This window comes from Elaeis guineensis, chromosome 3 (genome assembly GCF_000442705.2).
Source record: "Elaeis guineensis isolate ETL-2024a chromosome 3, EG11, whole genome shotgun sequence".
Taxonomy (NCBI): Eukaryota; Viridiplantae; Streptophyta; class Magnoliopsida; order Arecales; family Arecaceae; genus Elaeis; species Elaeis guineensis.
The window spans coordinates 111207017-111229344 of NC_025995.2; the positions used below are offsets into that span (position 1 = coordinate 111207017).

General features: G+C 41.4%; 2 protein-coding genes across 2 annotated transcripts; both read right to left on the minus strand.

Moving 5' to 3' along the window:
• Positions 1-11997: 11997 nt before the first annotated feature.
• On the minus strand, positions 11998-16418 carry LOC105040922 (3-oxoacyl-[acyl-carrier-protein] synthase I, chloroplastic). Its single transcript, XM_010917679.4, has 8 exons — positions 16084-16418; positions 15406-15764; positions 14456-14887; positions 13476-13649; positions 13218-13331; positions 12643-12744; positions 12467-12533; positions 11998-12279 (listed from the first exon to the last, which is right to left on the minus strand). The coding sequence occupies exons 1-8, from the start codon at positions 16247-16249 to the stop codon at positions 12212-12214; spliced, it is 1482 nt and encodes a 493-aa protein (XP_010915981.1). The 5' UTR covers positions 16250-16418; the 3' UTR covers positions 11998-12211.
• Positions 16419-17430: 1012 nt separating this feature from the next.
• On the minus strand, positions 17431-22071 carry LOC105040921 (phytolongin Phyl1.2). Its single transcript, XM_010917678.4, has 2 exons — positions 21135-22071; positions 17431-17568 (listed from the first exon to the last, which is right to left on the minus strand). Exon 1 carries the CDS (start codon positions 21939-21941, stop codon positions 21216-21218), a length of 726 nt encoding a protein of 241 aa, XP_010915980.1. The 5' UTR covers positions 21942-22071; the 3' UTR covers positions 17431-17568; positions 21135-21215.
• Positions 22072-22328: the final 257 nt, after the last annotated feature.

Genomic DNA, 22328 nt, shown 5'->3' on the forward strand with positions numbered 1-22328 from the left:
CCGACGCCCCTTCGGGGAACTGTGCGCTGGGCGGCACAGAGCGGCTCCCCGACCTTGTTTCGTCCGCGGGGTCCATCGGAGCTTTCCCTCGATCGGCTGCCCCGACCGACGGAACCGGCAGCGAGGGGATGCTCGAAGTAGAACCAGCACCCCCCGTTGCGGCCACAGACGCCGCCGGATGATGTTCGGTTTCCCGAACGTCATCCGGCTCCACCGCTGTCGGTGAGGCAGCCGACGTTCCTTCGGCCGCTTCTTCCACCGGCCTCTCCTCCGCACGCGCTGTCGGAGCCGCGAGCGCTATGACGGGCTCCGATTGGTCGGTCACCGACGCTTCGACGATCGGCGCCGCTGGAGCAGGCCTCTTCGGAGGGCGCGAAGGTCCGGCCCCCGATGCTGGCCTCTTCCTTGTCGCAAATTGCCGAATCTCGGCGTCAGTCGGTCGCATTCTTGGAGGTGTCCCTGCGATACCGACAAAAGTGTTAATTAAATAACCGGACCAAGGGCCGAATGAAAAGGAGACCGGGGGATCGGGCGATACCTAGTCGGGGGACCAAGCTCAAGCCGGCGTCATAGAGAGCTTGTTCGGTAACAAGCTCCCTCTGCTTCGGGACCGACATATCTTTTAGTCGGTGGAAGTCCTCCCGGTCGTCCGCCTCCACCCGACTGTTGTCATTGGCTTCAGTTCGGGGCACGCCCCAGTGGGAAGGAAAGCCCCAAGAGGATGGAGAAGAAACAAAGAAAAACTGGTTCTTCCACCCATGAATGGACGATGGAAGACCAGTGATGAAGGAAAGGCCCCTCCGGAGGTTGAAGAGCCACCACCCTCGGGCTTTAGGGTGGGGTCGGAGCACAAAGAAGGCCCAGAAGAGCGAAATGCGAGGGTTGGTCGGCAAGAGCTGACACAACAGCGCAAAGCTAATTATGAGACGAACGGAGTTCGGCGCTAGTTGCGTCGGACAGAGTCCGTAATAGTTCAACAGATTCCGGACGAACTCCGGAATCGGGAGCCGAAGACCCGCGCGAAGGTCTTCGACGTACAACGCCAGCTGGCCGGGCGGAGGGCTGTTAACCCGACCGCCAGCCCCTGAGGCGGATAGTTGAAACTGCTCCGGGATGCAATACTGCTCCCGAAGCCGATCAACATTCGGCCCCGAAAGCGAGGAAACCTCAACTTCCGGAGTCGACCGGGGGTCGTCAGTCGGATTTTCCGACCGAGCTCTCCGAGTCGGATTCCCGGCCATTACACCGGAACTGAACAAAAAGAAGGAGAAGCGAAGAGAAAGAAGGAGAGGCGAAGAAGAAGGAGAAGAGGATGAAAGGAAGACCACGAACCGGAAGAAACTCGTCTGGAAGCAGGAAAGCTCTGCCCGCGACGATTGAGAAATCGCCCGGACAGAGTTTCGGCAGCAAAATGGCGATAGTGAGGTCTTGGGTTCGGGTGGTCCTATATATATAGGGCCGTCCGACGGCCGAGATGTCTCCGCGCCGATCGAAGCTTCGCGGATGTGCGACACGTGGCGGCTTCCGGGTGGCCTGAGGATTCGGCGCGCCCCATCCCAAGACGGCCGCACCGCCCATATTAAATGCGGGGGGCGCCGGCCAACCACCTTCGACACGCGGCAAGCGGGGCCGCGGTTCCGCATTAATGCGCCCGCGCCGATTCGCATTCCCGATGGGACACCTGACAGCGCCCCGCGCTCCTAGAATCGGCGCCGGGTATCTGGTCATCTGACACCACATCGTCCGGCACCCGACGTGATGTCTGACGATGACAAGACGCGACGTCTGACACCTGACGCCGACGTGACATCTGACACCGACTATACGTCTGACGCTGGCGAATCGCTTGACATTTATGAGACGCCTGACATCGGATCAACCCGCGGTACGGTCGGAATCTGGCATGCGATGAATCCACTCCTATTCGCCCATGGTTGCTGCCCAAATAAAAGCATTGGCCAGCTCACCGTCCGACTCAGGAGTGGGGGGGGCAACTGTTGGGGAATACCCACCGACCGACCAACCGACCGATGGCCGGAGGGACCGACCAACCGACGGTCGAGGGGACCGACCGACCGACTGACGGTCGGAACGACCGACTGACGGGCGCCATCACTGGCCAATTAACGGCCCATCACCGACTGAGGATATGTCGGGCATACCCTTCCCGACCGACTGAACCCGGAGGTCTGATGGCCGACTCGCGTAAGACTCGCCGACCAACGAAGGGGCCCGACGCCACTCAGCTGGCCACCGACCTAGGGTCGGTCGACCCCTCCGATCGCCGTACAGCCACCAGAGCTTGTCAGTCCTGACAGCCGCGTGCGGCGCGGCCATCTAGGGACATTGTCCCGCCGAGGGCATTGTCAACCCTGGCGATTTGACAGCCCCACGGCGACATAACACTTTCACGGCGACTCTGACAGTCTACAGTGAGTTGACAGTTTCCTCACTTGTCTGCGCCATTAATGACGGTGCCATACCGTGCTCCACTATATAACTCGGAGAAGGCAACAGCGCAAGGGATGGGCTCTCCCCACTTTTCGACCCCAAAATCATAGGCTCGCTCCTCTCTCCCTCTCTCCCTCGATTGAGCTTTCTGTCTTCATTTCACTGTTGCCCAGCCACCTCTCTGACTTGACCGTCGGAGGGTCCCCGTCGGAGCCGCTTCCGATCAGTATGGCTTCTCATTTTTGCAGGTGCACGTTCTTCGGTGATCGGACGACGAGGCGATTGGCCGCAACAGTTATTTTTTTTTTATTGTACTGTAGAAAAATTTTTGCTCGACCCTAGAGTGTGCAACCCGATGTGTCAGTCTAAATTCTAATGCAAGACGCTGAGAGGGTAATTATTTTTTTTGTTTTGACAAGGCGAGGGTAAATAATATTTAATCCATGGTAGATGACTCGACTTTTGATCTCACATGAAACAACTTTTCTGAAGGTGCCAATTTTTCAGTGGCATCTAAATTTCAACCCGGAAGCCACGTCAACTGTGTCACGTTCACTTTGTCATTCGCTTTATTTTAACGGACGAGTGCTAGACGAAGCTCTGGCTTCCAAAATAAATAAATAAAAAGAAAAGACAAGAAAAGAAAAAAAAAACATAGATAGCGTAGTCACTCTAGAATTCTGAATTCGACAAGAATTTCATAATTTTTGATAAAAAATGAAAAAAAAAAAAAAGGAGTAATGGTGAGCTCCACATGGAGAGAGACGGACCTCCCCCCTTGTTGGTCAGTGACACGTCACCTCCAATCGAACTAAGGAATCGAGAAAGCAACGATACTTACCTGGAAGTTGCTATAACTATTTCTCTTTTGGACCGACCACTCGTCCCTCTCCTTTTTTTTGAGTTATTTTATTGCAGAGTGATCTGTCACAAAAGTTCATCAAGCAAAGTAACTCAAAAGAAAAAATGAACTCCTAAAAATGTATTACTCGTGAAAAGTTAGTTAAGCAATACGCATACGCGCTTGGATTGTACCAAAAAGAGGAGTCATCCAATCTTGGAGCTCCCAGCGATTTATAGTTTAAGATTTGGAGACTCGGTTACCCTGGATGGGCAAGTGGGTAGTATCGTGGGTCCACTTCTTCCTTTTTCTACGTCTGAGTGGTGGCCGAAGTATGGTACATTGGTACTAAACGAATCCGCAGGCATACCTATCCGATATGTAATAGTTGTTGCATAATCTTTCTTACAATCCCCCCCTCGTGCAGGCAGGTGTTTAAAGAGTCGGGGAAGCACCCCGAGATTTCTTTAAGATCAAGTAATCTTTACTTAATAATGGATTAAGAGCGAGTGCAATGTATGGTGAGTGCAGTGATGAAAGAGGAGTTGGTAAGTCAAAAGGGAGGATTAGTTGCTAATCTGAGGTTAACAGAACATCTTAACAACATTTGGTTGGCATCTAATAGCAATGCCGGGGCAACTAATGACATCCAACAACCTAAATTTGGTGTCAATTATTGGTAGCTTGGCAATGTCTTATTGTGGAAGCATGCATATGAAAACTGCCACACTAACTTTGTAATGTGGGCTGCGAGGTTGGTGGAATCTGTACTTTGTTTTAGGAATTGATGGAGTTTGTCCGGGAGGAATCTTTGTCAACAATAGATAATGTAAGATGAGACTAACATGAAACAAATTAAAAGACACAATTGGGTGCTCACATGAATTTCACAACCACCATTTCTCATCAGTTTATAGGGTTTTTTTTTTTTTTTTTTTTTTTTTTGATATGTCCTTGAATTTGGTTGGTTCCAGGCACATCGCTCCTATTTTAGGTTAGGGCTCAGGTTGTATCTTTTGTGCAAAAAAATATTTATCTTTTTTTCGTAATATACATATGTAATAGTCACTATAAGATTTGTGTAGGCAAATGAAAGGAAGGGATTGAAATACTTTGAGAATAGTATAATGCATTGTCCAATGATTGGTGTCATGAAAAAAAGATTGATCACTCTTTATGAAATTTCTAGACTGAGATGTTAAAAACTAAAAAGAAGCCGAATGCTTGGGTGAGTTTGCAAATAATTATGTCAAATACCTTTCTATCTACACTTAATAAACTTTAAGCACAACTAACAGAATGAAAGCACATCTGAGAGTCATTATATTTAGCCAAATGAGATATTATATTGAGGCCTATTTCCATAAAAAAAAAAAATAAAGAAAACATGTTGCCCTATGTCCTTCACAAAGATCACCATATACTACTTGAACCATATCCCTATAGAACCAAACGAATTTGAAACCAGGATGATAGCGGTTATTGTTTTCCACCCACTTAAACCAGAATATGAGGATAATATTTGTTATTCATTCAATAAAATAATGAAGGTCAAGATAATTAAAAAAAATAACAACAATTTGAGTGTGTGACAGCACAGCTAGATGCCAGAATCTAATATATGTTGATTGGGATGAGTAGCAAGCTTGATGTTTAATTGTTTTATAATCCTCAAAGTTGGGAATAGAATTTTATCTTTGAAGATAATTTAACCAATCCAGCGGTGCGTCCGTATCCTACTTTCAATTGCCGAGTCTTCGTATGGGCACGTCAGTACTTTATTATTATTATTATTATTATTTTTGAATCGCATCTCCCTTCCATGTGCTTTGCAATGATCAAGCCGAATCAGTATGCAAAACCTTCTCCTTGGTCGCAATGCACACGTCAGCGTGCGTTGTGAAGTTATCCCCATGGAAGGAAAAAAAAAAAAAAAACAGAAAAAAAGAAGAGAGAATAGCCAGAATCCATCAATGAAAATAGAGATCTTCTTAAGAACACTGAAACACTTTATATTTATCAAATACACTTAACTATGTAGTTGATTAAACTAACTTTAAATATCAAAATAAGTTGATCTTCTTTTTTTTTTTTGGTAAAAAAAAAAAAATTTGACCTTCTTGATTGCCCGATCTCCTCGATTGCTCTACACATGATAAAGTCTCAAGTATTTACTAATTGAATTAAACTAGAGATCCTTTGCATGGGGCCATATACTTGAATAGTTTTGATTTAAACTCGTATATCTTTTTCCTTTTAGCAATATTATGACAAAATATATCTTGAAAAATCTTCCTACAAATCTTTATCTGTCCCATGAAAATTTCAGCCATATTTAGCAAATGATTTTCAATAGATTTCTATTATGAAAGAAGGAAAGAGCAACAAACATTTAAATGACAAGTTGTGGATTGTGCCTCCAGACGAGCCATCTGTCCTCAGTGCTGTACGCTAAATTCAAGATTCCAATGAGATTAATCTGGCAACTCCCAAGTCAAAGTCATTTTCAGGTGTGGGTAGAGTCACTATCTACTTCTTTTAATTACACAGCATTATTAATTTGCTACACTAAATAACATTGCTTAAGATGACAACACCATGGCGCAAGCAACTGGTGCGACCGAGCAGCCATATGGCTTGACTGGCTCACAAAACAATTTCTTTAATCCCTTCTATGTTGCTTTCTATGATATCATGGAATCTAGGAGAATGATCCTCTATTGCTTTGGAATATTTTAAAATAAACGAGTTAGACCTAGTGACTACACCTCACACACGAATACAGAGAGTCTAGACCCTCTGCCGAGTCATGTATCATCTAATGCAATAGATGATTGGCATTTGGTGGCAATAACTTGGTCTGTTTGGTGCCTCTGCACCATTTGAAACCAACTCAGACCTTCCTTGTTTGACCTAACCTCCTAACCTAATTGTGTAGAGAGGCCCACAGTCCAAAGTCCAAAATCCAAAATTCCCCACCCTAATCTCTCCTACCACTCGATCCACCTTCTTCCCACCTTCCCTGGGTGCATCCTCAACAGCGTGCTCATGGGTCCCGGGCACCTTCTAAAGAGAGGCTTAAACTAACATTCAACTCATCTGGAGGCAATCATTGCTCGTTTGGAGCTTAAAAGTCTCCAAATGAGTGATTTATGTCCGCGTACGCAAATCAATTCAATTGGCAAAGTATTGGTCAGTAATGAGATGGAGCATTAGAGCCAGATAGCATCTCTCTCTCGTAGTGGGGTCTTGGTCCCCCTCGGGTCACGCACACCAATACTGGCCTCTTTGGACCTAATGCGCCGCTCGCTCTTGCCACATAGGCGGGTTTTGTCGTGCGTGGGGGCGCGTGTTGATATGAAATTGGTCCAAGCAACTGAGGTCAGGCCTGACCGAGCTGATCCAGACGGGCACGCGTCTCGATGTTTTGGAAGTAGGATTTGGATCAAAGGCGGTATATACGCACCTGAATCCATATCTTGCGAGCTATTCTTGATCTTTTGGGATCCTCCAAGCGGGTCAAGTGAATATCTCAGGTAATACAATTCGGTGGATGAGGCTATCCGGCTTTTGAGAAGCAGGCTTGCATGTTGACGTCAAGGTTTTTCTCTATATATTTTTAGAATTTCCCTTTGGATGATGGAATAAATTGTGGCATTGAAAATAAGAAAAAGCCATGCGAATCTCCTCCTAAATGTTACAGAAAATGATAACAGAAAGCATTGCTCGTGAGTTGACGATTAGGTCACCACCATAATTTATTTTAAGGGAAGCCCCTATACATTTTTCCCCTGAGTACAATTTATACAAGTTATTTCTATTTTTTTGGAAAAAATATAGAAGTTACCAAGAATTGGTTTGTTTTCTTTTGGGCCGAATCACTTCACTTCTTTTCTCAATTGCTGCAACTTTTATCCTGGAACCGCGGAACGGTTTCTGTGTAAAAGGTAAAGGTGCATGTACATGCACGCAAAAATGGCTTATGTTAGAGATTAAATCTAGAATAGGATGGATTTCAATCGATTCTTAATTTTTGAAACTGGAACCAAACCAATTAATATTGGAACCTAACTCAATGCAACCTAATCAAGATCTAGCTAGTCCGTTTATGTTGGTTCTCGGCTGATCCAAAAATTCAAGATGAGCAAGTGAATTATTAACTTTATTCAAAAACAATATAATGCCTTAAGCGTCAACAAACATAAAAAAATAAAATATCATAAAAGATGTTTAATAAAAATAACAAAAATAAAATCCAATAGAAAACAACCTAATAATTTATATTGAATAGAAAAATATAAAGTTATAAGCAATATCCACAACCAATTATAATTAATAGACAATTGTAAATTCTATGTTTATCAACCTAACTAGAAATTTGTTTTATATAAATGGGGGAAGAGAACTATGGATAGCATTAAGATTATTCAAATACTTAAACAAGTATGGGAAAATATTTAATCAAAGCTATCCGTTTAAAAATAGGAAGAAGAGTAAAAGCTAATGAGCAGTGGAAAGAAAACTTCTAATAATACAGGCTCCAATCCAATAAATGGTGTATCTGCACATCGGTCGGGTTAGGTCAGGTCTGAATTAACTAACCCCGTAATCCAAACCCGGCTTGGTCGATGGGATTCCGACAAGTTGGAATTAGAACCAACCCAATGTTATCTAAAACCCAAACCAAGTTGGAATTAGAATCAACCCAACAAATTTGGTTCGGTTTAGTTCTCCAGTGTACATCAAGTCCTCGGTACAATACATGATACATCTGGGGAATAGGGACCCTTTGTGTCCCAAGGATCAGTATTAGGATGTTATTTGGGGCTAAAATATAAAGCTTTTTTGCCGTTAGTGGTCCTCAGAAAACCAGGACTTAATGGCCTTTCCGGGGAACTTTGGATAGACATACAGCATAACAGTTATGATTTACTTACTCCAGCTGTAACGCCACTATGTTCGTTGGCCAGCCGGATTTTTTCATTTTGCCCAAAGTCGTGCATCAGTCCCGGGTTACTCCAACGACCAACGTCTCTTTCAAGCCATCGAGGTGAGTGGGCCCAAATCTGTTCCGTTGCGAGATCACGGATGAACCATAAACCATGCATCATGCATACGTAACTCCCATATGTAAACATGCCCTTAAATAACATTTGATTCATCCAATGATGGTTTAGGACTTGAAAAGAGGAAGGAAATCCTAGGCCACTGCTGACATGCAACTCTCTCCAATCTAGCAAATAAGCACCATTTCTAAAATATAGGAGTACCGTTATGCGAACATGAACAATTTTCTAGTTGCCATGCTGCAAGGGAGTGATCGATCGAGCAGCTCATGAGATTTGTTGCCAAGAGTTTGTTGATTACTGGATTGCGAAATTTCAACAATCTAATTTGCAAAAGATGTTTTTCTACAGAAAATTTTGTACAAAACAATTGATATAATTATTTTATTTTTTCATTAAAATATTATTATTATTATTATTATTTATAAAAAAGGAGAGAGATTCATCCGCACTACAAGTATCCATATTTTAAGACTTGGAACTAGAATCTTTAGTTGCTCCACTGAAGGGGTATGACCACTAAAGCAAACCAAGTTCACACTTCTTTGTCAAAGATATCTCGATGTCCATCGATGCTATTCCATTTTTTATTCATGAGAAAGCAAATTATTATGCATGAGTTGAAGGTAAAATAACAAACATAAATGCCACAAAATAATCCATAAAAAAACTAACTTTTGGCTGAGTATTTATCATTCTATTTTATATTCGCCATATGAATTTGAGGTCAACTCCTATATTTTATGTCACCGACCTACCTCCTATGGTCAATGAGGTTGGATTTAGAGACCCCATCCCCGATTTATTATTGCAATAAGGTCATCATGATTCAATCCTACATTGTCCTTGATGCTTCAACTTTCGATAAATTAACTATGTCACCAAGTAGTCATTGTGCAGTTGAAATTTAACGAACCAAGCAATTAGAATCATTGGATGTGCCTACAGTTATAATCAATAATTTCTCAAGATTTTTTTTTTTTTGTTGAGAAATAATTTATCTTTCATATATTGAAATAATCAAAGAAGTAGATTCTGGTGTGGTGCGCATGTTCATGAACAAAGTGTATGAAGCACTTTGTACTCGTGCAACCCATTATCAAATGGGTCAATAAAGGAACCAATCAGCTTGTGGAGTGGACTTGTGATTACAGGCTGAAACCCTGATGGGGCATGTAAGCCACGCTAGTCTACTACTAGCATTTGAATCTATCACCATTAAAGAATGGCTGAAGCATTCTGGATTGCTCCACTTGTACTTCGACGTAAGATCCATCTGGACACCACAATCCCCTGTTGCTTTGTGCTTTAGCATAAAGTGAGTTCATAATTTTCTATTAATCTTCCTTTTGTACTCATCCTTTGTTCCTTCTCTAATGTGGCTTATAGAGCCAATTAACATTACATGTTCTGAAAGGCCATCATTAAGAGTCATGATCAAAGAAGAGAAGGAGACGCGGCAAAATGATCAAATGCACCTAACACTACTTGACATGGTTTGCATCTTATGGCGTATGCCATGCATCAAGTGTAGAAATAATCCAAACGCAGGGAATATTGTGAAAAAAGAGCAACATGCGCGTAATTCTCTTAGGTCTCCCCTAAACATATTCCTTTGCTTAATTAACTTCAAAATTAAATGAGTTGAAGTGGTGAAAACCAACTTAAAATAAACATTGAATCATAAATGGTTACACTCTATTAATCTTGAATTGTTAATCTTGCAGTCTATTTCAGCCATGATGTTCCCCGCTGTTTTTAACCTACATTTCGTTTAGAACCTTCAATTGCATCAGTATTCTAATTTCTGCTTCAACCTTGGTTTCAACCTCCACCTTGACATTAGATGAGGTCCATATTCCCTGCTCGTTAGACCATCATTATAGAGGATAACAGATTATATCTAAATCAATAATAAAAAAAAAGTTATCCGATTTTTACCATTAAGAATAACTAGGGAATAATTACTAGTTGTTTCAAATGAGAGATTGTTCAAACGACAGCGGGATCACTTGACGTAAGAGATTTTTCAGAATTAACGATTGGAGATGATGCATTTAAACAAGATTGAGAAATCATCAGAAAATATCTGAAAAGAACTGAGTCACTCGTCTGAAATGTAATCACCGATGAAGAAACATGGACAAATGTAATCACCGATGAAGAAACATATGGACTTTGACGGTATAACATGCAGGCTTTGACAGACATGCAGGCTTTGACAGAAATTTGTATATTTTGACGGCAGAACATACAGGTTTAGACAGATTTTGGACAGAAAATTATAAGTTTTTAAAGGTATTATTGCCTTAGCCATCTCCGCTGTAGGCAATGTTATGCCTCTACTACTGTACACTTTATTTATATTTTAATAAATAAATAGGATGGTCTTATCCTCCCTTTACATCAAAAAAAAAAAAAAAAATTGCTAGTTGTTTCAAACAAATGATGTGAGAATTACTTGGGGCGGACAATAGGGCAAGCATCTCTCCCATGCATTTGAACCCAAAATCAGAAAATCTCTTTTAATCAGAGGGGTGCAACTGACATGTTATCATCCATTTAAAATCTAGTTAATTTATAATTCAAAGCCCAACAAAAAATTGAAAGCTAATTTGAACTTTACTCCATGGTTATTGATCCTATATCATTCAAGGCACATCCAACTGCTATACCGTTTTCTCGTCCATATCTTAAGTACCATCAGTTCCTGCAGTCAGTCAAACAATTTCAAAATCCATAGTTCATACCACATGAGCTGAATCTTAGATCCTTTTAAGAGGAGCCAAAATGTTGTGTGGAAGTCCCGGTTGGCGTTCTACTCTCTGACTTCGATGTCAGCTTTAATTAGATCGAATTATAGCTTAACTTTGATTTGATCGTAATTTTTGTTCAATTTTTAGCCTTGATGTAAACTACGATTTCAGATGACTCGGATTTGAAACTTTGTCGCCACTTTATAGATCATCGTATGAACACAAATTTTTGTTTGACGAGCAACCCTTATCTCCCGTTTAACTTAATTGATTAGCATTTTTGTTGCCCGCTAGAGTGATCTGGGCCGTTAAATTAGAAATGGGGCCCTTAAACCCGGAAGAAAGAGCAAGTCTAGCCATTCCACTGGGCCAACGTTGGGCCAAGCAACTTAAGGGAGACCTTTCCATCGTTTGGCCCAAAGTTGGGCCCAGACATTCCAACTGGGTAAAGGCTATCATTCCTCGTTGCCCCAAAAAACGGTCTATAACTCCTCTGTCGGCATGGATCCCGCATGTAATATCCTGGGGAGAGCTATCAGTGAGTGAATCAATAATAATATATATTAAGCTTGACGAACTCTTCTAAGAATGAGTCAATAATGTCCTTTAGGCTTTTTCTTAACAACTATATATTAGACTTAAGACTCCCCTCACATATGGCTTGGATCGTGCACATGAGAACAAAAATTGAAAAGTTGAAGCCAAATAATTAAATAAATATTAGGTTGGAAGGAATTTGTCCAATGATACCATGTTAAGCTTTTGACTTGCAGAGGCGGTTAATTGACATGCATGTTATGTGCCAATGCTAGTCAAATGCGAGTCAATGCTTCTCATTGAAAAAAGAAAAGGAGGGGGCAAAAAATTTAAAAAAAAAAAAGCATTGAAAAGAATTGCTCAACAATTTTATTCAGAACTGAGAGTTGTAACACACTAATTTCAGTTCATCTTGATGGGGAAGTACAAGACATGCAGAACGAGCAACAATCTCAAAGGGCTCATCAAAATATATTTTTGATCTGATAAGAACTCTCCATCCGGCATTAAAAAGGAACTGGAAACATCTTGGGACTAGAAGAGACAGCTCCTCTTGGTTCTTAAGGCATGAAGGGAGCAAAAACAACCACAGAATTGTGACCCCCGAAACCAAACGAATTAGAGATGGCTGCCAAAAGAGACAGAAGGTTATGATCATCCGTAGAAAGAGTAAACTTGCACTCAGATATCCGAATTCATGCAGAGGCGCAGAGAAATTGATGAATGGAAGCTAAAAACACATTGGTCTGTAAGCTAACAGCACGTAAATGCCAAGATGCATTATTTTAGAAACATATAGTGAGGTGCAAACTCACCAACATTAACCTCATGCTTCTTCTTTACATTGGGGACGGTGTCGATGGTGACATCAGGCTCCAAGTTCTACATCAAACAAAGATACAGCCATCAAGCAATGCAATAACATAATTAATAACAAATGGAAGGAACTGCCCGCAGCAATTGGTGAGAATTTTTGATATGGAGCTTATACATTTTGGTTGATAGTTGGATGCAGCCAGCCTGTTGTGATAGCTTTGATGGTTGCAATTGCTTCCAGTCCACCAGCAGCTCCAAGGCAATGCCCAATCATCGACTGCAGTAGCACGAGATACAGGTAGAGCCTTGAAGTCATAATTACATATCTCAATGTAAAAATCTAATGAACTATTAAACTAATATTATAAACAAGTGAGGGATGCCCAACAAAGAACAAAGAGGTGGAGAGAGAGAGAGAAACAGAGAATTTAATAGCTTTTCATTGCCACGTGATACTTTGATACAATGAGAAAACAGAAGGAAAGATGAGGAGTATACGAGAACAAAAGCAATAGAAAGCCCAAGTGTTTCATACTAAAATTGATAGCCTCCCCCAGTCATGTACTATGATAATTACTAAAACAAAGAATGTGCTAATAATTTTGGGCATATTATTTATGGAGATTATTTAGAGAATATATAGATGGCAAATAATTTATCCCATATTCTAGACCGACTTCCATAACTTGTAATGTAGACTTGCAGCTTGAATCTATCCTACAAATTTGCACATGAGCGGTGGAGGCTTGCCTTTGTTCCATTCATTTTCATTTCAGATGTGTCTTTGAAAACCTTCTTGATGGCATTAACTTCTGCTAAATCTCCAGCAAGTGTTGATGTTGCATGAGCATTGACATAATTCACCTGAAGTATTTTAGTATTTGCACATCTGTCAGAATTCAAAAACGTAATGGAATTTCGTCTAGACTTAACTGATTGATTATGAAAGCAGTGCTAGAAGATAAGATCTGCGAAATGGTCGCATATGGTTGGTTAGAGTATTATGACCTCCTCGGGGGAGACTCCTGCATCTTCCAAACTCTTGACAATGCAAGAAGAGACTCCAAGTCCATCAGAACGAGGATCAGTCATATGATGCGCATCACAGGTTATGGCACCTCCAAGATACTCTGCAATTATAGCTGCACCCCTCTTTCTTGCATGCTCCAGGCTCTCCATAATCTGTCGTGAAGATTAAAGTAATTAAGCTCGCCATTGCATGTAAATGGTTAGTTTACGGAAGCTTGTGCGTGTGCTGGAGCAATCCTTACGTATCTCAAAATATACATGAAGTTGGCAAAATGATTTCAAGTGCTGAGAGCATATCCCTACTCTTACATGCTTATAATAAGCGCGTTCGGACATTCACAAGTGCACACAAACTGTCAATGATTTCAAACATAGCCTATAGATACCAAGATTCATTAAGTAATCAAAGTGCCTAATAAAAATGAGCTAGTGTACTGGTGGATACTAATTCTCTGGAAATTTGGACTAGATTTATGAAACAATTGAAAGGCCCTAACTTGACTAATCTGTTTCTACTGATCTTACAAGCTGGAGCTCTAGTGAATACTGAAAATATGGCATTATCACCATCCACATATTTCATCATACTAACTGCATGAATGCTTAAATAATCAAGTTCCCTCCGTTCTTGACATTTCAAAAAGCTAAGTCATTACAAATAATGGAAGGATTCAAAGGCTAAGATATACTCAGGCTTAGGAGATTTTAAATAAATATCTGACACTAAGCATTCTGCGTGTATGATGAGGTCCACCATAAGATAGCTATGCATGCTACCTGAAAATTCATGTGGCAACTAAGTAGAGGTGTCCTATGAAAGGCTGGATGTTAGAAACAAAGAAAGATGGACTAGTAATTATCTGGTAAACAATAAATGAGTGACAGATGATTGAAATAATCTTCAGCAAAGGATTTGGGAAATAGATCTATCAAGCAACATTAGAAGAGGATGAACTTACGAGGACACCAGATCCCTCTCCCATGACGAAACCATCTCGGTCTTTGTCCCAAGGCCTCGAAGCTTTCTGTGGTTCATCATTTCTTTGTGACAGTGCCCTGCACGCAATGAATCCACCAACTCCGGTAGGCAGGATTGCCGCCTCTGTTCCTCCAACAACCATAATGTCAGCTTCACCTCTCCTTATGTGATTGGCAGCAGCATAAAAGCAGTAGTTCGCAGTTGCACATGCTGTGGAAATGGAGTAGTTTGGTCCCATTAATCCTGTTTCTATAGCCAACAATGCCGATCCCGTGTTTGTGATGGAGTAAGGAATGAAGAAAGGAGTAATTTTCTTGTAACCCTTTTGGATCAGAGCCTCAACTCCATTGCTGAAAGCCGTTAAACCACCCATGCCTGACCCTACCAGCACTCCAATCCTCGACCTGTCCATCTGCAATATGAAAGGTGGCAAGAGGTAGTGAATCAAATAGGCTTTTTTCGCAACTTCTTTCGGAGGATTCTCCATCTTTACATAGAAGAAGTGAGGGAAAGACACTTTTGCCAAACTTAAGGTGACAAATTTCTCGTCCTCTATAAAGTTCTTACATTCTAGACTCTAATTATGATTCAATCTGGGAAATGTGGATCCTTTTATCACATGTAAAAGGTAAATAATAACTTCTTATCTGTAATGGATAACTTATCTAATTTCTAAGAAATTCTACAAAGGAGCAGTCTGTTAAATGATTGCGTTACATTATTACATGTAGCGTTATCAATTTTTTGCAAATGTAACTCAGCTTCAGTTCCCTGAAAATCATCTAGCTTTCCTGTTTTGAAGGGTCCTGACAAGTTGCTTCAGCACTACTACTCAGCTTTACCTTGCCTTTGTGGAAATATCAACTTAAATAAAAAAAGAGAGCACTTGATTCTTCTCCAAATTTACTTGTTCCGTAGGATTCTACTCACAGATTGCAGGACTTCTGGTCCGAGGTTAGCATCATCAAGAGCTCTTTTGCCAGCAACTAGGCAATATCTCCAGCAGTCATCGAGCCGGCGATCATTCTTCCCATCAATGTAGCCTTTCGAGGAGAAGTCCCGGATCTGTCCACCGAACCGGACAGAGTAAGAAGAAGCATCAAATCGGTCGATCAGGCTAATCCCACTCTGTCCTTCCAAGAGCTTGTTGTAGAATGTATCAATGTCACTCCCAAAGACCGAGACCAGGCCTATCCCAGTCACCACTATCCTTTTCTTGGGATCCTTCTCTCGCTTTGGAGCGGCAACAGTTGGGGAAGCCACAGCTCTTATCCTTAGAGATTTAAGAGCTTGGGAGAAATAAGACAAGAAAATTGCACCATCAAAATCAATAAAGAAAAAGAAAAATTCAAGGACATCGCATTAGCTTTTGAAATTCAAAGACCACTAGCAAAACAAGAGGTTTCCATATGAATATTAACTCAGAAAAACTCTGCTTTTGATCATTCCTATAGTTGTGGGTAAGTTGGTTATCAACTTCATTCGATTGCAAGGACATCAGATGCCTCCATGAGATTGTTTATAAGCTAAGAAGCATCTTCCAACCAATTCACATAGAACATTCTATATCGAGACCCTAAAAGAAAAGGGAGGGAGGGAAGGACTCACATGGCACCGAAGGAAAGGACCCATTTGGTTTCCTCACAGCACAGGAAGCCATCTGCTTGCTCCCCAGCAAAGGCCTTAGGCCATTATACTGCTTGAGAGGGGACGAGGCTTCGCTGATCACTCCCAACTCCTTTCCCGCGACCACCCTACTAGCACTTGTGGCCATCTCTTTTCCTCGCTCTCTCTCCCTCCCCCCCTCTCTCTGGAGAGGGGGGAGAGTGCAGGATATAAGCAAGAGAGGAGGAGATGAGAAGATACGGTGATGGAGTTTTCAAGGAGAGTCCATTGTTCTGAACTTTGAACTTGGAACTCTGGCTTTGGAGACTCCGCAGCCTCGCCAACCAACAACAAAGTTCTGGAAGTCGGCAACGAAAGATTACCACGACACGGTTGCCTTTCCCTCCTTTTCTCTTGCCACGTCTCAGATTTTTATACGATTAACTTTGATGTCGTGTGTTACAAGAGGAAGTGCAGCAGCTCCGCTCTTTCCCTCGCTTTTGCCATTTGCTTCCGAACAACTACCTGCGGTCGTCACGTTTTCCTTGACCCCCACCTATTTCCAGCGTTAAATGTGTGACAAACTTTAGCGGGAATTAATAAAAATATAGACTATTTATGGGAATCACCATTTCTTGTTCATGTCATACAAGTTGATCCCAAGAGAGGCTATCTGCGGGTTGACAGATTGGATTTGATTTGAAAGAATGGGTGGAGAGTGTTTTGGGACAAGGAAATTAGAGTCATCAAAGTATCCAAGTAAACAAAGGAGCTTTGTGTGAAACAAGAAACTGGTTGGCAGCATTTTTGGAACAATAAAGCTAGTCATTAAGCATCAATTAAACGCCAGCCTGCTGGTCCCATTTCATTTCTGCAATTAAATGAGCTGGTGACTGCAACTGTGTCACTCAAGATTGGGGAGTATCCAAAATTTTGTTTGAATGCTAAAAATTACATAAATCCAAGCCAAAAAAGATTATCTTGATGAAATCTGAAATGTTTCGACTTTATATATCTAAGAATAAAGTCAATAGCATTAGGGTTTCCATGTACCGTCATCTAAAAAGCGCCGGCATGGCATATCGTGTTTTCCATTTTGGATAGGGATGATGCCTAAACACTTGATGATGTCTAAAGAGAATAACATTGACTGAATCCTAAGGATGAAATTGGCTCAAATCCAATGATCATCAAAACTGAAGGAAACTCAATGTTCAATTAATAATAAAAAAGGTAGAAATAAGACACTTCCATCATGCATAATATTAAATGCTTGTCTGCATCTTTCTCAATAAGTTTGAATTTCACTGCTGCTGTTGTAAAGGAGATGGCTTGAAAGGCGAGGGGTGGAATTATTTTGTAGGATGTTGAAGCGTCTTCAAGTTGGTTTAGGAACATTGCTTTCTTCTATAACTGCCTCCTGGCCCACTAATTTCTTTCCAGTTTATGACCTTCTTCTGAAACTCTTATCGTGTTCAAGGTTTGAACCTGTGAAAAAACCATATTAGCTAGAAATGCCCCTTAAAAAGAATGCACTCAAAAGTTTCGGAACCCAAATTCCCGATGTTTCATGAAACACACTCTGAGGTATACCCACTAGAACTCCCCAACATTTCAAAGACGTAAGAAACAAGAATCTTTGGAGAAACTAGCAAATGGGCACCTGTAAGAGACGGGAGATAGAGTCCAATCTATTCCGAGTTCAAATCAAAAAGTTAATCTATAGGAGTCAAATCATAGAAAGAGAATAAGTACCATCCGTTTCAATGTTTTATGAAAGTAATCCATTTGTTCGGAAGAGAGAGAGAGAGAGAGACATAGCGCATGTGGTAATGAGTGCAGGGAGAACGTTGAGACAGAATAAAAAATATATATTTTCTGTTTTAAAAACTGTTATTTTTGTGTTAATATACATACCATAACAAATCCACAAAAATTATAGGACCATCTCAACATCACAATCTGTAGGCACAACCAGCATCAGATATTCAGAGTTCATATTGCTCATAACCTGGCTTCTAAAATATGATAGCTACAGCTTTGTCCTTTTCCGTCTGAAATTATCAAAGCCATCTTCCTTTTCCTAGCCATGCCTACCTCTTAAGCACAAAGGCTGGATATTCCCAAATCCCACCATATAGAAACTGCACAAGTTCGAAACATTTATTTTAGCATCCCAAATGATCTAAAGATCTTGAACTTGTATATATGGTTGATATAAAATTACAAGAAGTTTTGATGTCAGCTTTATGACCTCGCTTTCATATTCTCGACCTGCTCTCCAAAATGTGATTGTTTGTCAGGTTTTCCATCCAAGTCGTCTTCGTTACAGCCTGTTTGGTTTGGCATAAGTAGGCCGAACGGGGATTCATTAAGGTTGCTTCACGTCCTCCTGGGCTGAAACACCTTTGTGCCTTTTCTCTCTGAAATTAGAACAGGCAGGAACTCGGTGCAGCTTAACTTTGGGCCCAGAAAAAACATCTAAAGTGGTCTTCCCTGGCCCGAATTGAGTTCGGATGCCTAATAAGGCCCAATTATAATAGATATCCGCACACGTGTACATACAACACATTTAGTCATACAGTGGTCTTCTATAGCAGATATATAATGCTCCTTTAAGGCCTTACGATGTATTTTGCACGACACGCTAATGCAGCAATTACTGTGGCTTAGAATTGATATTAAAGCCATGTATTCGTTCCTTCTTGTAGGGGAGGCAATATACCACCAGGCTATATTAGCAATATGAAACAAATTGACTGAGGTTGGAGCCTGCCTCTCTTGACATCAACTCCAATAGATCAGGAAAACACAACAGGTATCTTATTAGAGGACATTTTTTGAGTTTCTCAGAATGTATCGGTTACCAGTTTGAATAAGATTGTTGCATTATTGCTGCTACTTCACACTCGCTCAATGATGTAATCCTTCATTTCACTTGATACTATAGTATGTTATGCCTTAAGAAAATAACCTCAGAAGATATTCTATGGTAGAGTTTCATGATTGCAGAACAACATAACCTCAAGTTCTGGCAGCTGCAGCCTTAAATATGGTGGGTATTCAATGACTATAATTATTAAGTTTAAGAACAGGAATTTCAAGAATATGGCAGGTATTCATTGATTATAAATCATTTATTAAGTTGGAAAGCTTTTTTTTTCCTAATATACAGGTTTTTCACTGGCATAAAGCATATAGAACAGCAGTTTCCACCAACCTTACCGGACATCAGTAGAAACTTCTGTTCCAACAGACTAGTCTGCTCCTTCAGATATCAAGGATAAAATTTAATAAACACGGATGTTGTTTGAACCAAGATAACTGCTGAAGCAATGAGAAATTTCTATGGGTACGATATCCTAAAAGACTTCCAACCTTGAGACGATAGGATAAACTGAGCTTATAATGCCATTTCGTTCTTGTTCTTCTTCTTTTTGCATAGTTGCACATCAATCACAGTAGACAATGCAAAAGATACATCATGAGCATTTCATATCTCATGCGATTGATTGACCTCATATGACAATTCAAATCTTTAAAATATTCAAGAGAACAAGTCAACTTTATGCAGTTATTATTGCAAATATACATGATAAACCTGTTTAAAGCAATAAGAGACAAACAACCTCCACATATGAAATGACATCAACAAAATGCTCTAAGATACGAGGTCCAGCAATATCTCTAGATCGCATAACATGTCCAGTCTTAAAAACAACTGAAGATGATAGACATGATTTTCTCAAATCATCCGTTCCTTCCATATTTGCAGTCACGGTATATGTGACCTAAATCTTTTCCCTACAGTACTTAAGAAACAGGCATAGCACGTATATTCTGTCTTGTGAAAGTATATATAGTTTCAGATTTAACAAGCATAAAATTATTTGCACATATCTAATACCTATATATCATACATGTGTACCAATTTCTATGTAATTAGTTATGGTCTCCCCTCTTATCCCACTATCTTGCTTTTAACATCATTTTGATACCGCTCCTAGACTTCTCCTGTGAATCAATTGAAATTTCTGAATGGAGCTAGAAGGCTTAATTCTCTTTTGTTTGTGATCATTAAATGAATCCAACCACATTCACTTCAACATGGATTGAGCCCAAAATGCTCATGAAAGTATGCCCCATTGGAAAAGGACGCCATGCTCACAAGGAGTGAAGCAATAGATCATGTCATGGAGAATCAATGACTTAAAATCTAAAAACATAAGATAAGATACTGATTCCCCAGATTACTATAAAATGCAATAGTTACTGAAGATTCTAAGCAAATTTATAGATGACAAGAACCACAGGATCAGGATCATGCAGAAGCCAATGACACGAAATCTGGGTTGAAGGAAAAAATTGATTACAAAAGAGCTTCCTAAAGATCTAGACTGCTCATTGGTCCATACTGATTTCCCCAGTAGGTTAGTCCTTCTCCTCTGAAGAGGATAGAGCCTTAATTCTCCGCTAAAATCAAAATATATCATAATATTATTGAATATTGCATGACAGCAAGAAACCCCCTTGCTTAAGAGCCATAATTGTCAATCACATGACGTTATACTCATCATGAGAAAGAACAATTTGCTGACATCAGATTCACATGACAATAAAACAACCCAATGTTTTGCTGATATCAGATAGCAGAAGAATTCCCCCTTAGTTCTCCTGATTAATTGCATGCTGTATGCTCACATGCATGCTACAATAATCAAAAGCTTAACATGGATAAATTCATCAAAATCCAGACAATTGAGAAACTAGCAATACACACTCTAAATGGATCTATAATTTACACAAAAATTCTAACCGATCACACCAATCACATTCTCAGATTGCATTGATTAATTAGCAAATCAACACCATGACTTACAGAAGCAGAACCCTGTAAAAGAAATGCTGGCAGATTCTCAAATATATGTATACATGCACTAACCACGTAATACAGTCCAAAGGGGGGAAAAAATCTAAGAATTTGCTGAATGCCATCCAAGCTCACATCACCAAAATTCAGTGCCGCAATAAAAGGATTCAGTTTAGTCAGTTACCTCCCACCTGTACCCTGGAACATTCTGAGCATGGAAGCTCTCCCATCGTCGAAGCAAACCAGCTTGAGATGAAAGCCTTTCTCAGCTGCCAATGCAGTGAAAACCCCTGCACACCGATAGCCAAATCCCAAGCAGTAGACTACAGAACGCCAGATCAATGAGGACTACCGTCCGAACGTTCTGCCTCCAAACCCCCTGGACCGTTTTCGTTCTTGGATCGGCATCTGCTGCCAATATCTCTACCCTGCTCTCAGCTCCGGAATCATGGGAAGCAATGCCACTGATGCTATGCTCCTCGGTGGTCACCTTGCTCTTCTTCTTCTTCTTTGTTTCCTTCGGCGTCTTTTTCTCGCTATCCGATCCGCAGGACGCCGATGGAGGGGGATCCGCCGGCGGCGGCGACGGAGGCTTGTCCACTTGGAAGGAGAGCGGGAGCACGAGGCGGCGGAGCTCTGGGAGGAACTCCCTCTGGAAGCAGAGGGGGGAGGGACGCTCATTGGCGCCGCCAATGCCAATGGAGAAGGAGGCGAAGAAGACATCGCGGAGGCGGCGGAGGAAGAGGAGGATCTTGGGCTTGCCGAGGGTCTCGTCGGCGATGGCGAAGAAGATGAGGGGGTTCTCCATGAGAAAGGCGTAGATCCGGCCACCAGCAGTATGGGAATAGTGGCGGTGAAAGCGGGGGGCGGCCGCGAGGCACTGGGTGGCGAGATCACTGGCGGCGGAGGAGCTGATCTCGGCGAGCACCGTCGGGCCCTTGGCGACGCAGGCGTAGAGGATGATGGGGTTGTCGTTGGGATCGGAAATCATCCGATTGGTGATCCGCAAGAGATTGCCGATTCCGGTGGGTATATTCTCAAACCATATCTTCGCGAAAGAAGGAAAAAGTCTCGGCGGCGGAGAATGATAATCTTCTTTGCAAAAGAAGACGTTGCGGGAGAGAGAGAGAGGCTTTAAGATCTTCTATTTTGATCTGCAGATCACTGAACTTTGTTGTTTATTATTTTTTTATTGATTTATTATTATTAGTAAATCGATTAGGTATTTCATTTAGGTCCTTGCAGGTGAGCAGGTGCTGTTCACGTGATGATCCATGCCTCCGAACTCCGATCAATGATCTTTTGTTTGTTTGTTCCCATGAGAATAGAAGAAAGGAAAGCCCAAGCAAACGGGACGTGTTTGGCAACATGCATTATA